General features: G+C 40.6%; 1 protein-coding gene across 1 annotated transcript in view; it reads left to right on the top strand.

Moving 5' to 3' along the window:
• The window catches only part of SYNE2 (spectrin repeat containing nuclear envelope protein 2), a 351,232-nt gene that overhangs the window by 320,387 nt on the left and 11,688 nt on the right, over positions 1-19,157 (top strand). The window contains exons 99-108 of the mRNA XM_066608185.1: positions 11,203-11,365; positions 13,076-13,263; positions 13,460-13,610; positions 14,213-14,395; positions 14,789-14,926; positions 15,345-15,539; positions 16,374-16,653; positions 16,772-16,840; positions 17,568-17,710; positions 17,797-17,917. Of these exons, the coding sequence (XP_066464282.1) occupies positions 11,203-11,365; positions 13,076-13,263; positions 13,460-13,610; positions 14,213-14,395; positions 14,789-14,926; positions 15,345-15,539; positions 16,374-16,653; positions 16,772-16,840; positions 17,568-17,710; positions 17,797-17,917 (1,631 nt within the window). The remainder of the gene's footprint in view (positions 1-11,202; positions 11,366-13,075; positions 13,264-13,459; positions 13,611-14,212; positions 14,396-14,788; positions 14,927-15,344; positions 15,540-16,373; positions 16,654-16,771; positions 16,841-17,567; positions 17,711-17,796; positions 17,918-19,157) is intronic.

Raw genomic sequence — 19,157 nt, 5'->3', positions numbered from 1 at the left:
CCGCGGGACAACCCCTTTAACTTTAAGGAGTTACAGGACTACTTTGGTGTATTCGGACACACAACTGTGTGATGCAGCTCTAGTCCAATAGTTAAAAAATAAACGTTACAACACAAAAAGTCACCATTTAGCCCACCAGTGTTTCTCAAAATTCCTGAAAAGGGTTTCTGAGGTTTTTTTTTCTTTAAATGGGCTGCCAGTGTTAAAAAAAAAAAAAAAACAACAAAAAAACTACTTAAAGATCCTATACTCAGGCATTCTGGATTTCTGCAGCTCCATCACTGCACCTCCATTCATGTTGTCAGGTTTATTTACAGCCTGCTGAGGCATTTGGTATATGGAATATCATGTACTGCTGCAGCCAATCACAGACCTCAGCTATCAACTGCAGAGCTCTGATTGGTGCAGCAGCATGTAACACAGTGCTGGCAGGTGGAATGGAGATGTGATGCTGTAGCTGTGGGGGGACCTGGGACAGATGAGTATAGGATCTTATAGCATTTTTTTTAATATGGGTAGCCTATTTAAAACAAAGAAAAACTTGGAAAGCCCCCGTAATTGTATATTTGGAAGAAGGGCGGTGGAGTCGGTAAGCCAAACCCCTGACTCCTCAATTTTCCCATGCGCAACTGATAAACTTACTGTATTAAAATTGTAATATTAGGCTTTTTGCCAACATTATGATAAAATAATCATGCTATTAAAGGAGATGTCCCGCGCCGAAACGGGTTTTTTTTTTTTTAAACCCCCCCCCCGTTCGGCGCGAGACAACCCCGATGCAGGGGTTAAAAAAACCACCCGCACAGCGCTTACCTGAATCCCGGCGGTCCGGCGTCTTCATACTCACCTGCTGAAGATGGCCGCCGGGATCCTCTGTCTTCATGGACCGCAGGGCTTCTGTGCGGTCCATTGCCGATTCCAGCCTCCTGATTGGCTGGAATCGGCACGTGACGGGGCGGAGCTACACGGAGCTACACGGAGCCCCATAGAGAAGAGGAGAAGACCCGGACTGCGCAAGCGCGGCTAATTTGGCCATCGGAGGGCGAAAATTAGTCGGCACCATGGAGACGAGGACGCTAGCAACGGAGCAGGTAAGTATAAAACTTTTTATAACTTCTGTATGGCTCATAATTAATGCACAATGTACATTACAAAGTGCATTATTATGGCCATGCAGAAGTGTATAGACCCACTTGCTGCCTCGGGACAACCCCTTTAAGATAGAACATAAAATATATATATTGGAATACAATTTCAGAACACCAAAATTTACTAAACTCATATGAAGGGAAATATGCAACAAATTCTGCATTTAATCAATAACACTTTTAATATTTGTACCATATTTTTCTCTCTATAAGATACAGAGGATGACAAGATGCACCTAGGTATTTTTTAAACTCGCCCAGGAGCTTTCCTTTCTCTTCCACAGCAGTGCTTGTGGTACGACGGGAGGAAGGCGGTAGACTGATTGGTGGAGGCAGGGGGGCAGCAGCAGTTTCCGCCGGTGCTCACCACCAATCAGCGGTACGTATGGGTGGCAGTGCAGAGGAACTGCTCTCCTCCCCTGCTGTGAACTTGCAGACGTCATCCCACAATAGTGCCGGCTGGACATGCGAATGTGCAATCCTGCAGTAGTGTCGGACGGACATACGATACTGCAATAGTGCAGGCCAGCTTGAATTTTGGTATGCTTGCTTTGTATAACGCACTGACTCTTCCATCCCACTTTGGGAGTGCGTCTTATAGAACAAAAAATACTGTATTTTTTAATTAATTTTACCAACACCACCAAAATGTGATTCTGACTCCATCCCCAACTCTTTCTTTTGCCGCTGACCACTCCAAGCATTATAGATGTTTCTAATGCATTAGCTTGCATTTTGTAGCCAAAGCATTAGATTCTCTGCTTCGTAATTTTGCCCTCCAATGAAAACTGTTCCGTTTTCTTCCGTGTCCAACTTTCAGCACCATAGGTTGCGATTGTGAAGATGATTGACTTGCCTATCTAGCCTGTCTCTTCCATACTTAACACTGCGCTGCGACCTAGCACAATTCGGTGTTTTATTTAGGGTCTTGATTCTCCATTGCAGTTAATTTTTGGTCCAAGGAAGATGAAGATTTCTTCATTGCTGATTTTTCCTGTACGGTTACTGTCTGTTGTCATGATCTTTGTTTTCTTGATATTTAAGTACAGGCCTGCTTCTTCACTTCCTTCTTTAACTTCTAGTATCAGTTGTTCAAGATCTTCCTGACTTTCTGCCAGCAAGGTTGTATCATCTGCATATCAGAGGTTGTTGAAGTTTCTTCCACCGATCTTGACTGCGATGTTGGATTTGTCTAGATTGCATTGCATTGCATTGCATCAAGATCACCTCTGTGTACAGATTGAACAACAGAGAGAATAAGATGCAGCCTTGGCGTACATCTTTCCTGATTCTGAACCATTCCATGTTACCATTGGAGGTCCTGACCTAGTCGCTTGGTTCGCATAGAACAACTGTATGAGTTTTCCCAGATGTCTTGGGCATTGTCACAGCTTGTTGTGTTCAATGCAATGATCTTACATTGGTTGAAATATAGCAATTACCAATTTGTTTTAGTCAACCAATGACACTGTCAACACCTTTTAATAACTCGGCTACGTTTGAAATTTTTTTTCCCATATTCGGATGAAAAAGATTTGTTTCCAGAAAGAAAGTTCCTGACCAGATCTTTCTCTGAAAGAATGTTCCCAGGCCCAAAAAAATATTTCTAAGAAGCGATATCCCCGAAAAAAAAATCTATTTCAGAAAGAATGTTCCAAAAAAAAATTGTTCATCTGTCGCCCAGTGTAATAGGACATGTATTACAAGTTTGAACACCTCTAACGGCTAAAATGTGTATGGCTGCATCTGCGAAACAATCGCACACCAGGCGATTGCTCGTTTAATAATTGTTCAACCATCAACCTTGTTCTATCCAATGTATATGGCCATCTTTTCAGTTTTCATTCTGCATTGTACATTCAGATGTAGCAGATGTTCGGTGAGGATTCTACACTAAAATGTTATAATACACTGCAATACTGCACATGTGGATTGTGTTTCAAAATCCCATTCAAATGTAGCAGAAAAATCCACATGGAATTCAGGACATGCCTATGATATTGTTGTATTACCTTGGATTTTCATGACATTCTGCATGTACAGCAATATACATATACATATATAATATATACATATACAATATACTGCTGTAACTCACACTAACAATTTTGTATTCGAGTGGAGTTGTTCATAAGCAATCAAAGAGATCAACTTACATAAGCATTGCAGTATTTTTGCACTTGCGATGCTCATTAGAATTAGGGCATGAAAGAGTAGATACTTTCCACAGTATAAACTATTTAACCCCTTAAAAATATGTACCCTTGTGAGTGACCTCCGCAATACACCTTATGGCTTAATTGCCACAAGACTGAAGGCTGTGACTGTACTAAAAGCAATGATGGAGCCATATTGTGTTTGTAATATTATGTTCCACATGCTCCTATAGATGGGATGCACATACATTTTGCCGTATAGTGTGACTTGAATACTCTTCCGTGCTACAAACATATAGCTTTTTGTCTTGCTATTGCCTTCTTCTCCAAGAAGCAAATTGTGCTGATAAGGTGGAAGGTGTGTTGTATCTTGGGGTGGTTGAGATGCCCAGCACTGGCATTCTGTTCCCTTGTAAGCACTTAGCATTCATTCCTTAAGCACCACAGTGATAATGTGACCCTCTGCCCATGGATTTGCTCCAGCGGGGATTAAAAGACCACAAAGCTTCATTAGGCTCAGAGCCAAGTGGCATTTCTTCAGAAGACACTCAGCAGGTGTCTGCTGCCAGGCATCTGTCAGATCAGGGAGCAATATGAAGTAACAGTCCCTTTTAGGACCCAGCACATCACAAATATTTTGAACTAGCTTATATACCTGGCGTTGCCTGGGTTTCTGCTTCTACTGCACATTCCAGAAGTCACTGAGGCAGAGGGAACTTAGTATTTAAATTTGCCCTTCATAGATAAGAACCCTTAAAACTTAACCTTTATGTATTTAAAACTAAAATCTAAAGTCCATACATAGATTGTTTGCCTGTCTGTCATGTCTATCTGTCAGCCAGCAGGTATCCCCGGGGGGCAGTAGTCAAGGTCACAAAGAATAACTCTCTACAAATGCCTACTCATTGGGGGGCACCAGAAACCTATTGAGTCAGGAGTCTCCTGGTACAATCCACTCCCCAGGAGGTAAGATTACTCCTATTAGAATGCCCAGTCCGAATAGTGCAGAATATCCCAACGGGCATTATAAAGTGATGATTAAATCCATTAACAGGATGGGGATGATGGGGATCAAACTCAGAAACTCACACTTCATCTGTCCTATTCATGCGTCTTAATCGAGTACCTAGTTGAGCCAATAAAAGAAGAAACGCCCTATATTAGAGCAATAGAATAATATTTCAAGACTCAGGTGTAGCTTGAAGAAACGGCTCTATGTATAGGATTTGATAAAACGGTTCTTCGTATAGAATTTAATGAAATGGCATAAACGGTTCGATGCGTTTCAGGCAGACACCGAACTTCATCAGGAACCTAATAAGTCTTGTGATTAGTACGAACAATACCCTGCCACTACATTAGATCAACTACTGATGCACGCGGGATCTTCTCTAGGGTAACTAGTCTTGTATTGAAATAACTGCCACTAGTAAGCTGCTACTTAACTAGATCTCAGAATACAATGGTCTATACTGAAATAACCTGGAGGTACAATCACCCCTGGTCACTAACTAAGGGTGCGGGCAGACGAGCGTAGGCGTATTTACGTTCGCACGAGCGCAACGTATAATCGCCCGAGCGATCGTTTTTCACCGATCACGACCAGAGCTAGAAAGCGTATTTTCGTTTGTTCCTACTTTGCAAACGGTCTTTTCGGCGATCGAATATGCGTTGGCGCGTATTTCGGTCGCATATGTTCCGTTTTTTTTCGAATTGCCGTTTTTACGCGCCGTAAAATCGCCCATGTGAACGAATACATTCGAAACCATTGCCTCAGATGGTCACGTATATACGTTTGGTCGCAAAAACGCGCCGTTTATGCGCTCGTCTGCCCGCACCCTCAGGCCTAGAGCCCAATCCTCCCAAGCTCCGAGAAAACATTCCAAGAGGATTCGTTTTAAATTTCTCAGCATGACACTAGCTACATATTTGGTCCATTTGTCCAATAATAATATTTGGATGTTGATCGTAGTCCTTGTGAGAATCACATTGAAAACCTTCCAGCAACAAATTGCAATGTCTTGATGCATTGGCTCTGTTCTCTTTTAGAATGTGGGCCTGATGCTGTACTGGGGTCTCTGCAGCCCTTGATATCCTGGTATTTTCCCTTTCTTCTTGAATTCTGGTCTCCTGCTGTTCTGATGTCTCTGCAGCCCTTGATGTAGTGACTCTTTCTTGCAATACTTGAAATTGGGGCTTACACTATTCTGTGGTTTCAAACACACTTGATTTACTGGCTCTGTCTTTCTCTTTATGAATTCAGGCCCGAAGCTGTTCCAGGGTCTCTGCGGCCCTTGATGTCCTGACTCTTTCCCACTCATTCTGAAGCCGTTCGTCATGCTGTTCACTTGTCTTGCACACAGCAATTTTACTTTTTCTTTGTTTCCGGCTGGACTTGTCTGATGGTTCTCCTTTTTTTTCGGAGGCATTCTGGATCAACCACACATCTAAATTATTCACCATGCTGAATCACAATGCATCTCATTTTACCATAGATTATATAATAGGCCTCACTAATTGAAATTGTAAACAAAATACTGTTGCACATAGAAACCAATCCTCATTACTTAAGCCGCTTTAGTAAAACTATAGCTGTACTGTGATTGGTTGCTATTAGCAAAACCGCATGATTTGTATCTGTTTTTGCATGCGTTATTACATGCATTAAAAATGGATCGCATTCACATCATTCAAGTGCAATCCATTTATTTAAATATACCCATAGAATAGGTGATTGTCCTAAAAAATTGCATCAAAATAGAACACGCTGTAATATATATATATTCTAAAATTTTTATTTATTTATTTTTTTTTCTCGGACTGTTTATTCAAAGGAAAAAAAAAGCCCATGTAAATTTCTCTATTTCTGTGCGACTTTGGCCCAAAGTATGGTGATTTCAAGATCAAATATTTCCTAATTATTCTAATTACCATCTGCACATTATTTTGTATTTTTTGGTTTGTATTTTCCTAACGTGTCTTGTTCTATATTATTATGCTTTGAAAGATGGCAGTAGCTGCGACCACACAGAGAGTACATCATAGCGAGGCTTCGATTCTTTTATATGAACCAATGAATAAGTAGGCCATGGTGTAGGGAGGCGTTTCCGCTTTTCTGGGGATGCTGCTGCTTCTATAGTCATGTTGCTTTGACTCCTGAGGATACATAGTAAGGAATTCTGACAGTGCAGCGTTATGTTTCCTGATGTCCTTTCCCTCCCCGTCAGCACATATTCTGTGATCAGCCCCTTTAGGGGAAGGGGGGATGGGTTACCGTCAATGCTTGTATGTGCTGTGTGCAGACCTGTGAATGAATGAATGAATGGCTGTGCAGGTGCTGAAGCCTGTTATTGCTCAGATCATACCTGGGGGAATGGACAGTGAAGGCGCACACAGGATCCATTACAGTCTTGTGTATTTGAAGGATAGAATTCCTTTCTACTTTTATGGTAAGGCATCTCTGTATGTTTATCATTAACCCTGTATACAAGTCTCTGGCAGACATAGACGTCCGCTGCAGCAGGACGCAGAATCGCTTTGTTGCCTTAAAACGAGCCTGTTTATGGTCAGATTTTTCATTTGCATTACATTTACAATTGTAATCTGTCGGTTCGCTGCCTTGTTGCATGACTGCATTGCAGGCCCCTGTTCACAAGCATAGATCTGCATGCATGCTGCTCCTTCCTGCACAATTACTAAGCTGCTGGCAATGAATAACTAGACTCGAAGCTTGATTTTAGTAGATTATCTTTTATTACAGGGCTAAATGAATTAATAATTATATCTACCAACAGATTATAAGGGTTAATAAGTAACCTTTCGGTTATTATCTGCAGTATTGGCTTATTCCATAGCCGAATGCAGGCAGGTTGGTGATTCTGAAATTTCATGGGACTGTGTACCTGGATGTAAAGTTCATCAGATATCTATCTATCTATCTCCTCTATCTATCTATATCTCCTCTATCTATCTATCTCCTCTATCTATCTATCTCCTCTATCTATCTATCTCATATCTCTATCTATCTATCTATCTATCTATCTATCTATCTATCTATCTATCTATCTATCTATCTATCTATCTATCTATCTATCTATCTATCTATCTATCTATCTATCTATCTATCTATCTATCTATCTATCTCATATCTCTATCTATCTATCTATCTCATATCTCTATCTATCTATCTATCTATCTATCTATCTATCTCATATCTCTATCTATCTATCTATCTATCTATCTATCTATCTATCTATCTATCTATCTATCTATCTATCTATCTATCTATCTCATATCTCTATCTATCTCATATCTCCTATATCTATCTATCTCATATCTCCTATATCTATCTATCTCATATCTCCTATATCTATCTGTGTATTTTATCTAACCTCTATCATCTACCTAGCATGAGCATAATGACTCAGTTGAGACATAAAACGTGTCATGTGGTGTGGGGAAATACTACAGTGTACAATATGTATTTTTCTTAACTAGAAACAGTGCCACTCATGTCAGTGGGCTAAGTCTGGTATTGCAACTTAATAAAGGAAAAGGATTGATCTTGCTCGCAGGTCATGCTGTTAAAGATCCAAGACTTTTATTTGCTCAGTATAACACTTGTCTGTCAATCACCAACATGTTTTCGATGAGCAGTATGTCCCTAATCATGGCATGTATGGCATGTGCCATCATTAAGGGCGTAGTCTTTCTCCAACCCATGTTGGTAATTTACAAAGGGATATGTAAAGGGATATGTTTTCATACAAATAAGTCTTAAATTTTGGACCGTACAACCTGCGAGCAGCATCACTCCTCTTTCTCCATTTTGTGGTTTCTCCGCTCAGACGCCGGTAGGGATACATGCACCAGAAGCAGCTAATCAGCGGGGTGAGCTGGTGATTGCCTCTTTTCATTGAGGCCTATTCCTTTCCAACTGAATGGGACTAAACTGAAATACCAGGCTGTGCCAGTAGTAGATCAGATTGACAATGTGTCTGGGAAGTAAAAGCAGAACTGAATTGCCACTTTCAAAGGCGGACCAGTCAGCAGGTTAATACTGCCTTAACCCAAGGTCCATGCTACCCTAATAGCACCAGGGGTTCTGCCTACACTAAACTATGTTTTACGCTGAAGTCCTACATTCTGGTGGAAAACTGTTGCAAATTTTTACATAAGTTTTAATTGCTCAAAAATGTCTAACTTTTTGGGGCATTTTTATAGCCGCCATTGTCACCTTTGTGACTTGAAGGAATTGACTACCTTTTATACCAGACACTAAAAACCAGTTCTCTAAAACCAGCGTATAAAATGCCCATTTTAAGTTACCTTTACACTGGGTGATCATCTCCTGAATAATCACTGGCCACCGACAGGGCACTGAATTGAAGATCTGTCACTTGTTTTTTAGCTCCTCTTATACCAAAGCAACTATCAGCCCGTGTAAACAGGCAGTTGGTCGACTGTCAGCTCCTGCCTGTTTGCAGTGAATGGAGGTGGGCAGCCGGAAGGGATGTCTGGCCCGCTTTGCCTTCATTCTCTGAACGACTATTGCTCTGGTGTAAAAGCACAGAACCGATGGTCTGTGGGACAGCTGTCAGGTGTTTATGTGCCTGACGGTCATCCCGTGTCAACTCAGTCAGGGAAGCGCCAAAGATGGAATAAATTCGAAAGTCTCACCTGGCGTAGACAGCTTAGCACCCTAGGGTACCAGCTGTCTCACCTGGGGATCGTTCCTGGTGTGATCCTATGCCTGATGGCATCCACTTTATCAGGGGAAAGCTGCAGGAATTACAAGGGTCCTCCCAATGGAGGATACCCCCCGTATAAAGAAAGAAATATACTTGATTTAAAAAATCCTGCGCTCATAGGATCCACCATTTTGATGGAATGATACAATTGATAATGCTGCCAAGTAATGAAGTCTTACACTGAAGGAGGGGGGTATTGCTTCTGAGATGGCTTGAGAAGGGTGCTTGTAGCACCGAAACGCGTTGCCTTGCCTTATATTTTAACTGTGAATAAAGAAGAGGATTGCTTAAACCCGGCGGCTGACATTAACATCTGTTGAGACAACTAGGAATATGAGGGGGTTCTATGGACATCATACAGTAAGTCTTCATTACTTGGAAGCATTTTCAATTGTATGATTCCATCTAAATGGTGGATCCTATGAGCGCAGGATTGTTATAATCAAGTATATTTCTATCCCGTGTAAACTTGCCTTTAGATAAATGTGCCCCATTCTGTTAATAAGTGCGCGGCTTGGGGAGGAGCATCCACTGGGTGGCTTTTCTCTGGCCTCTCCCTGGTTGATTGACAAGTCTCTTTATATATACAGCAGTCCTGACTATATATTAGGTGCCATTCTATGACTCGCTGTAGCTACCATCATATACCTTCCCCCTACCTGAATACTTTTATTAAGTGAGCTTGTTCATTCTTTGTTTTACCTTTTGGCTATGTAATGTACTACAGGACCATTTTCAGGACCATGCTTGCAATCTGTTTCATCTGCCTATTTCTTGCCAAACCCAGGGACTAATTCCTGCAGGGTGACTTTGGGAAAGTTTTATTGACAATTCTCTTTGCTGGAATTAACTTTATTTTTTGGGGAGAGATCTATGAGGCTGTTTGCGTAATTGCGCCTCAAGCTGAATATAAAACCATTTTGAATTGAGGGCTCATTCACACAGGTGTATGGGATTTTGGTTTGTGAAAAAACGCACTTTTTTAAAATTTTTTAAAAATTTTTTTTAACATCCATATTCAATGTGTTTTTCATGCATGCAAGAAGGCCTAAGTGATGTCGATTTTGTCACAACCCACAAAAAAAATGCAGTGACTATAGATGCTAATGTGCATTCACTTGGGGAAAGGGGGATTACGCACCTATAGACACTTGCGTGTAATTTTGCTCTGGGAAAATGGACCAAAATCGGACATGCTACAATTTTTTTTTTTATGCACAATATAGGTTCTTGTTAAAAAAAAAAAAATGCATGTCTGAATACATCAATTAAATTCAATGGTCCATATGCTGTCCCTGCTCAGTCAGAAAAAAGTACAGACTGAATGCAGACAGAAGGTATGCCTGTGTGAGTGGGCCCTAACTATTTTCTTGAGGGCTCAGTCACACAGGCTCATTAGCACCCATACACCGGCGCCGATGCGCCCGTGTGACTGACAGTTAAAAGACGGGCGTACCTGAAGATGGCCGTCTCTCTCCAGCGCTGATGAAAGAACACATGACCGGCAATGAAGCCGGTCACATGTTCTTCCTCCCGGCGCTGCAGAGAGACGTCCGTCTCCAGGTACGGCCGTCTGCTGGCTGCAATAACACAGGCGCCGATGTGCCCATGTGACTGAGCCCTGAAGGTGCTTTCCCAATATCCTACTGTTGCCATATTGCTAACATATGCCATCACTTATTGATAAGTGGAGATGCGATTCTTGAGATCCCCACCAATCCTCAGGATGAAGATCTGCTCTATTCACTTGAATGGAGTTGGCTTGCAGCTTCTTTAACAGTGAAGCTTCTGTCTCTTCGTCCTCCGGACCGATGGCAGTCTCTGAGGTCAAGCACCTGCTAATAACGTTAAAGCAAATGTGTTCATTTTAATACATCTCTCTCATTAGCTCTTTTTTCAGTTTAGCCTAGTGATCCAAAAATGAGACTTTTTAAAATAAATATATATATTGCAAGTACAATGTCTTCTGGGATGCCTTATGGGACCACTAATGACTAGAGGTTAACCACAAGAGTATGACTTGTTCTAAGAGCAACTGTGCTAAAGTTGTAAGATCTCTTATTGTGGCCTCTAGAAGGAAACTACTCCGCAACATTGAAAATCAGGAAATTGTTCTGTGGTTTGACTTTGTGTCTTTATTATCTACAGTGTAAAGAAACTAAAGGAGACCCTTGTAACCATCCAGCAGCTCTACAAAAACATGAGTAACTTGCGCACTTGGCTGGCTCGCATTGAGTCTGAATTATCGAAGCCCGTCATCTACAGTATCTGCGATGACCAAGAGATAAACAAGAAACTTGAAGAACAAAGGGCAAGTTCACATTCCTGGTTTTAAAAAAAACATAGTTCTGTTTGACTTTCTACATGTTCCTTACATAGGCTTTAGAAAACAAGACACCCCTTGTGTATATATACACCTTATTTGAGCATATAGACATATTAGAGGAGGCCCTACACTCAAGACTCCCCTTTATGAACCAAAGCAGATAGCCCCTCTGTAGGACAGATGGCCGGCTTTGGCTTCCCTAAGCAGCATGGGATGCAAGCTGAAATGGATTGCCTGTGAGGAGACCAACCCTTTAATGACTATGTGATGGCTCCTATACTGGGGTATTGAATACCATCCAGGATGTGGAGTGGTTGACAAATCTATTTTGCTTTTTGTAGCAATAATGGAAACCCCTATAACGTTCTAGAACCATTACCAGTGTTGGGGCCCTTTTGCACAGAACAGTTATCGTTCAGATAATTGTTGGATTGTGCAAAACTGAACGATAATTTTTCAGTTTGAACACCGCCAATGATTGAATGATAGTTCATTTGATTATCTTCATTTTATGCAGGCATAAAAACCTCATGACAATCGGCCCATGTAAACCGACTCTAAATAGAGGTGGGTGGCTAGAAGAGATCTCCGGCCCGCTCTGTCTCTATTCACTGAGCAATTATTGTCCTGTGTGAAAGCTGAAGACCAATAATCATTGGGACAACTGTCTGGTGCTTAAGTGCTTACCAGTCATCCTGTATAAAAGGACCCTGAGGCTAACTTCACACGAGCGAGCGCGATATCGGGTCGTGAATCACAGCCTGATATCGCATTCGCCAACATATGAATTCTCCGTGGTTGCAAGGCATTTTTATGTTAAAATCGCCTCACATCGGGGAAGTCGCGATCCTCCGCCACGGCTGTTTTCACTCCGGTGGATCGCAGAGTTTCTCCCATTGTTTTCAATTGGAGACCTTGCATCGCATTGCTTGCTCCTAGCTAGGGACTTAGGCTATCTTTTCTTGGCCCACCAGTGGTTCTCAGGTCCAATCTCCATCTGTACAGAAAATTAGCATGTGCTCTTTTAGTCACATCGTAATCTGTTATCATTTGTGAATCAATCCATAAGAAAGAGATTCTAGTAGCGAATGATCAGCTCTGAATGGGGATGTCTTCTGGTGAACCTTTGGAATCCAATATTTTGTCAGAGCCTGAGCTTATGAAAAGATCCTTTTGATACCCTGGCTATGAGTGAGGTCATACTGATCTACCAAAGCTTGGACTGGTCCACCAGAGAATTTCTTAATTCAACATGATTCATGGTGATTGCATACACAAGGTTTTTTGGAGAAAAGTTGCCTTTTTGGTAGCAGTTTTTTTTTGCCTAAACCAATAGGGAAATGGTCAAACAGAATTGGAAATATAAAGGAAGGATTTCTACTTTTCCTTTCTGCTGGATCCACTATTGGTTTTTGCGCAACAAAAATTGCAGTGATGTTGTTATATACTGTTGTACTGGGGTGTAGAAAGATTTGGTTTTGCATTTGCCCTGGTCTGCAGACCATTACCATTGTAAAGAGATTACTGCAAATTGCCACAGTATTCTTATGATCCCTTTTGCATAAGTACATGACATCATCATGTTTTCACCATTTTTTTGCCTGGTTTATTCCATTTTAATATGTGATGTGTATATGGGGTTCTTTTGTGATATCGTGGAGTGCTGTTTTGATGAACCTCACATTGTAATCTTAGGACTTGCAGAAGGACATTGAGGTGCACAGCGCCGGCGTGGCATCTGTGTTAAATATCTGTGAGCGCCTGCTGCACGACACAGATGCGTGTGCCAATGAGACTGAATGCGATTCCATACAACAGACCACAAGGAGTCTCGATAAGCGATGGAGAAACATTTGTTCTATGTCAATGGAGAGGCGAATGCGGTAAGCGCTTATTTAGATTTTTCTTGATTTCTTTCTAGTCTTGTAGCTTGTATTTCCACATATAGTATCTAGCCTACTAGACATGTTTGCCAGTAACTATGGGTAGTATTGTTATTGGTTATCTTTAACAGGCTTGTATGATATTTTCTACATCAGAAACAAATGTGTTTTAATTGTACTTGTGACTTTTTGGTAGGATTGAAGAAACCTGTCGTCTATGGCAGAAGTTCCTTGAAGACTATTCCCGATTTGATGAATGGCTTAAAGAAGCTGAAGCAATGGCAGCGTCTCCCGATTCTTCTGATGTGTTGTATACAAAAGCCAAAGAGGAACAGAAAAAGTTTGAGGTGTGAATTAGTCTTAGTATATTTTTATCATAAGGAATGTTCACTTTTCCTCATTGGTTGTCTACCACCTGTAGTTTGGTATTTGGTTCTGAAACTAGTATACACATGGTAATATATACTGCATGTGCTAATGAGAACAAGACCTGAAGCCAATAAAGGGGAACTTTGGAGGTAAAAATGGACGATTTGGTGTTTTACACTCTTTGGTGTTTTTACATTTTTTTGTTTTTTAATGCAACATCTTGGGCTCAATGAACTATTTGTTGCTTAACGCAACAATCACAGTGGGGTATGGGGTGACAAAATTAACGGGATTGTCCAGTTACCGAACAACATCCCCATAATAGGCCTGTCTGCAGTAAAATAGTGAACAGAACTGTACTTGCCCCTCCACCACCGGGATCCAGGGCTGCACTCCCGGTATTTGTTGTGACAGGTGCCATCACCAGAAGTCAGGTGACTGCTGCAGCCAATCAATAGCTATTTTGGTAGACAAATGCAGATCCATTTTTGTTTCTGATCTGGACAACTCACTAGATGAAATAATGTAACTTTGTCCATAAAAATGTATTTTGAACATATTTTTTTGTAAATAACTTTAGGCGTTCCAGAGGCAGATCCACGAGCGTCTTACTCATTTAGAGCTGATCAACAAGCAGTACAGGAGGCTTGCTCGGGAGAACCGCACTGATGCCGCCAGCAGACTGAAGCAGATGGTACATGAAGGAAATCGCAGATGGGATCAACTTCAGAAGAGAGTGACTTCAATTCTAAGGAGACTTAAGGTACGTTGGAGGATAGTATAGAGTTGGAGGTCAGTATATTGCTGCTTTTAGTTTAATTGAGTGGAACGGTTTGCTATTCTTCCATACTGTAACCTGTCAGGTTGGGCATCTTATCAACTTCAAAAGGGGCACCTTGCTGCATCTTCAAAAGTATCATCTCCTGTGAATATGTGACTTCTTGTTTTAGTTATTTGGCATTTTGTCTTGAGTGCTTTCATACATTCTATTTTGATGCCATTTTTGTAGCCAAAGCAATGGAGTAAAAAAAAACAAAACTGAGAAATAGAATCTTTCCTGTATACTTCCCTCCCCATTACAATCCACTTCTGACACTAACTTGAAAAACTGTATCCAACACTCTCTAAAGAAGATTTTTTGCTTATTTTTATTAAGCACTTTACCAGCCAAAGAGAAGACTTTGAGGGGACAAGAGATTGTATCCTCGTTTGGCTCACTGAGATGGACTTGCAGCTTACAAATGTAGAACACTTCTCTGAAAGCGACATTGAAGAGAAAATGCAACAGTTAATAGTAAGTATTAACAATCCTATTTCAGGTTGTCTATCCCCACCCCTTACCAACAGGTTTTGGATATTCCCTGATGTATGCATCATAGTAATAGCCCCCATATATGCAACGTTATGCCTTACAGTTTCATATGTTGTCCGTCGACTCCTGTTATTACAATAAAGCATATCTCACATGGTCAACTACACTTTTCAATATAGTGAAACAAAAGCTATACAAATACATAGGCACCTGACAAAAGACAGCTATTGGCATATTGTACATCCGACCCATAATTGTCTATGAACAATGTTGTTGTGTACGTTGGAAACCGTTTATGGTGTGAAAACTGCTTCACCTTTAGAGATTTTGTTTGGAGGAAGGTTTGGGTTGCCTATTCTCTTTCTTAGATTTTATTGTGGCATCTGCCTCTACCTTTCAGGGCTTCAAACAAGAAATAACACTAAACACTAATAAAATTGATCAGCTGATCGTTTTTGGGGAGCACTTGATACAGAAAAGTGAAGCTATGGATGCTGTGGTTATTGAGGATGAACTGGAAGAGATTCATAGATATTGCCAAGAAGTTTTTGGACGTGTGTATAGATTCCATGATAGGCTGACATCAAGGAATTTGGTAAGAAACCTTGCTTTGACCAATGTAATGGTCATTAAATTGAGAGTAATATTGGATGTGAAGAGAGATTGGCACACATACCCACAATCTTCTGTTGAGCTGTAATATAAGCTTGTTGATGGTGATCTACTTGAAAGGTTTTACAAATTTGCATCATACAATGTGGCTGATTTATTGCTACTGTCTAATAGGCAGTGCAAATTTTAAAATGTGCCTATATACATATATTAGTATAATAATAAAGAGAAAAATTGGCTAAAGTTGATGAAAATGGACGATTTCAACTGAAACAATCATTCATTTGGTGGAATTTAATGATGAATGATTAGTTTAGCACACCGTTGACCGACTGTTATCATCCGGAAAGAAGTCGGCCATGTTTAAAATTTTTGTTCAATAGTCAGACAAACGATCTTTCGTTGAAAGAATGTTCCCAGAAAACTCTTTCATTTATCGCCTGCTGTCATTGAACTTGTATGACCAATTTGTACAACTGACGCCAAATATGGACTAAAATGTGTATTGCTGCATCTGTAAAATAAACATTCACCAGATGATTTTTCATTCAGACGTAGTTAGCAGACTATGCAATGTGTATCACTAGCTTATTGTTATGCCACCCATTAGATAGCTTGGTTTATGCCACATCTTGGGCCACAATTATGGTGCAATTATTGGTGCACAGTCACATGTAGGCCATCACCCCTTTCCCCAAATCACTTTTTCAAAAGTGTTTCAAAGTGTCTAATGAAAAAAAATCATAAATGTTTTGCAAAGCATGGAGCATTTTCAATGCCCAATAATGTTTTATCTTATATTGTTATCCCTTTAAAGAATTTAGAGGAAGAGAGAGAAACTTCTGAGAACGATACAGATGGGGAAGATTCTAGAGAGATCCAGAATTCATCATGGCACACCACAATACCAGATGTTGAGACTTCTCACCCATCTCTCTGCCACTTAATGCCCCCAACGCTTCCACATGAGAGATCAGGTCGAGAAACTCCTGTCAGTGTTGACTCCATCCCTCTGGAATGGGATCCAACCGTAGATGTTGGAGGATCTTCCATGCATGAGAATGAAGAGGATGGAGCCTACTACAACCCCTTGTCAGGTAAACTTCATTTTGTTTGCGTTGCTGATTGTAATCCAGACTAGTTCTGCTTCTTTTTCTCCAGTTTCTCCTGAAACAGCTGTCTTGTGAGGAAACAAATGACATTATTTTCTTTCAGATGTAGAAATTGCTGAAAGCCCTGAAGCCTATGTCATAATGACAACAAAAACTGTCCAAGCATCTTCTGGTAGGCCCCTGCCCAATGCATGTGTCTCATACTGGCACCATTGCTGTGATGCACGCTTATTTTCTTCCCCCTCATGTTCCCTCATTTACGCCGTTGACTCTATTGCTTTGTGTGAGCACCATATTTCCCAAACTATGGACATCTCATTGTGGCTGCACACTTTTATGACGACCAAGGTTGCTTTCATTCAGTTGTTGGGATGTTTGGTCATGTGCTTGGGATATATGGAAATTAAGGATTTTTTTCCTTTGTTTTTCTCTTCTGGCTATGCTTGTGCTAAGAGGAGGTTCTTTTTTTTCCCCACTGAACCAATGAATATACACAATAGAGAATCACTTGTGTATATAGGCTTGTTGATTGAGACATTCTGCATTTATATACTTTTTTTCCATCTGTATGAAATGATACAACTGGGCTTTAAAATACTGTATTTTTTTTTGCATGGGCATTTCACAATATTACTTTTTCTCGCTAAGCCAAACCCAATACTTCTACATTATCAGCACTACTGATCTAACCTATTTACATCAGCTTTGTCCGAATGTCATATAACATTGATTTGTAACACTTTTTCCGTATCCTGTTTCCATGCCCTTTGAATGCTATTGCTGGTAAGTTTTATGAGTTGCATGTGGTGTCTATAAGAAGTCATGTACCCTTTGCACTATGGCACCAACGCAAATATTTTTCCTATATTTCTTCTAAGTTCTTTGTGTGGCTTTTACAGGCAAATCTGACTTGGAAACTCCATCTTGGCATTCTCCAGACAAACATATGGCAGCTGTAAAAACGGTGTACAAAGAGGATAAACAGTTGAGGGAACTTGTGATGACCACACCAGGAGCCAGTAATTTGTTAGATCAGTCAAATGTAAGTTCTCAATTTTATTGATATTTCTAAGATTGAACTTAAATGGAAATGGTCTAATGTACCACGTAATGTCTTCACTTGTGTAGACTGCTCAGGAAAGCATTTCAAGAACTACTGGAGAAATCGACTCTAGAACATTAAACACCACCGCTGAACAACTGGAGGTCCACGGACTTCAAGGAATGAAAAGTCCTGAAACACATTCAGGTACCTGAAATATCTAGTCTCACAGATTGTAAATTACACAATCATGTAATGATGGTCCTAAAGAGTACTCCAATAACAAGAGACACAATGAAGTATCACTTGTGAGGTCAGGCGAGTGACATACTTCGTTGTGTATGTCACAACCCCCAGGCTTTCTTGGCTATAGCTGCCCAGAGAGATTTCTTTTGCTTCCCTCTAAATCTACAACTAGGTCTAAAAAAACAAGCTTAAAACCTCCATGTTTATTGGGGGTTTTTTTCAACCTAAGTAACAAGTTCTCTGATTATTCACATCTGCTTCTATCTATAAAGGAAATCCTGAAACTGTGCCTGATCTGTTGTAAGACAAACCCAAATTGTGCCCACCAGATCCTATTAACTTATAATGGGGTTTGTCTGGGTTCTGACTGCAAGAATTTTGTTGCATGAGAATGACACACAAATATTAGATATCCAGTTTTTATATATGTTGGCCTTTAAAGTTCTCACATAGAATAAGGCTTCCCATACACCGCAGATGGCTGTAAGCCGCATGCTCATTTGGCCTACCACTATTCTTCCCAACTCTTTCGTATACATGCACGCTCGACCCTGCATATATTTTCTAAGGGGAGACTGTAATAAGCTGCTGCCAGACTCCCCTTCCATGTAAGCAAAGAATTAAGCATGTTAAAGTCCATTGTGTCTGATCCTTCCTCCTTTACCCTGACATCTGCCATTGGAGAGTTGGGTGGCCTCTATGTACATCAGATAGTTTACCAGTTCTGCTTAAATCAGTGAGTTTAGTCCACATTCATCTATTGTGTATGGCACCTTTTAAGGAACACGAAGCATAAAAAATCCTAGCTAATCCTCCCTTAACCTCCACCTTGCATTTGATCATATTAGATCTCATATTCTAATTTAAATTGAGAAATCTAAATAACCAAGAAATAAACCAGAAATTCAGTCATGTCTCCTTTTTCCTCCTCCTTGCTACCCCTTGGCTATAAGGTAGCTGGCTGCAGCAGGAGCCTCCCCCCTCTGCCCTATCTGCAGTAGGAGAAAAAGCCCTGCTCCCTTAGTCATTCTTCAGCCAAAAATGCAACGGCTGACCAAATTAACCCTTGTTTTATACCAGACTGTTTCAGGAACATACACAAAATCCTGCAGACTGGCAAATGGTGAGGGTAAAATTATCTACCGTTTCAATTTTATAATGTGTTCCTAGGTTAAAGGGCCATTTACACGGGACGATTATC

This window comes from Eleutherodactylus coqui, chromosome 6, assembly GCF_035609145.1.
Source record: "Eleutherodactylus coqui strain aEleCoq1 chromosome 6, aEleCoq1.hap1, whole genome shotgun sequence".
NCBI lineage: Eukaryota > Metazoa > Chordata > Amphibia > Anura > Eleutherodactylidae > Eleutherodactylus > Eleutherodactylus coqui.
The sequence above is the reverse complement of the archived record's forward strand: the minus strand, read 5'-3'. Positions and strand labels throughout refer to the sequence as shown.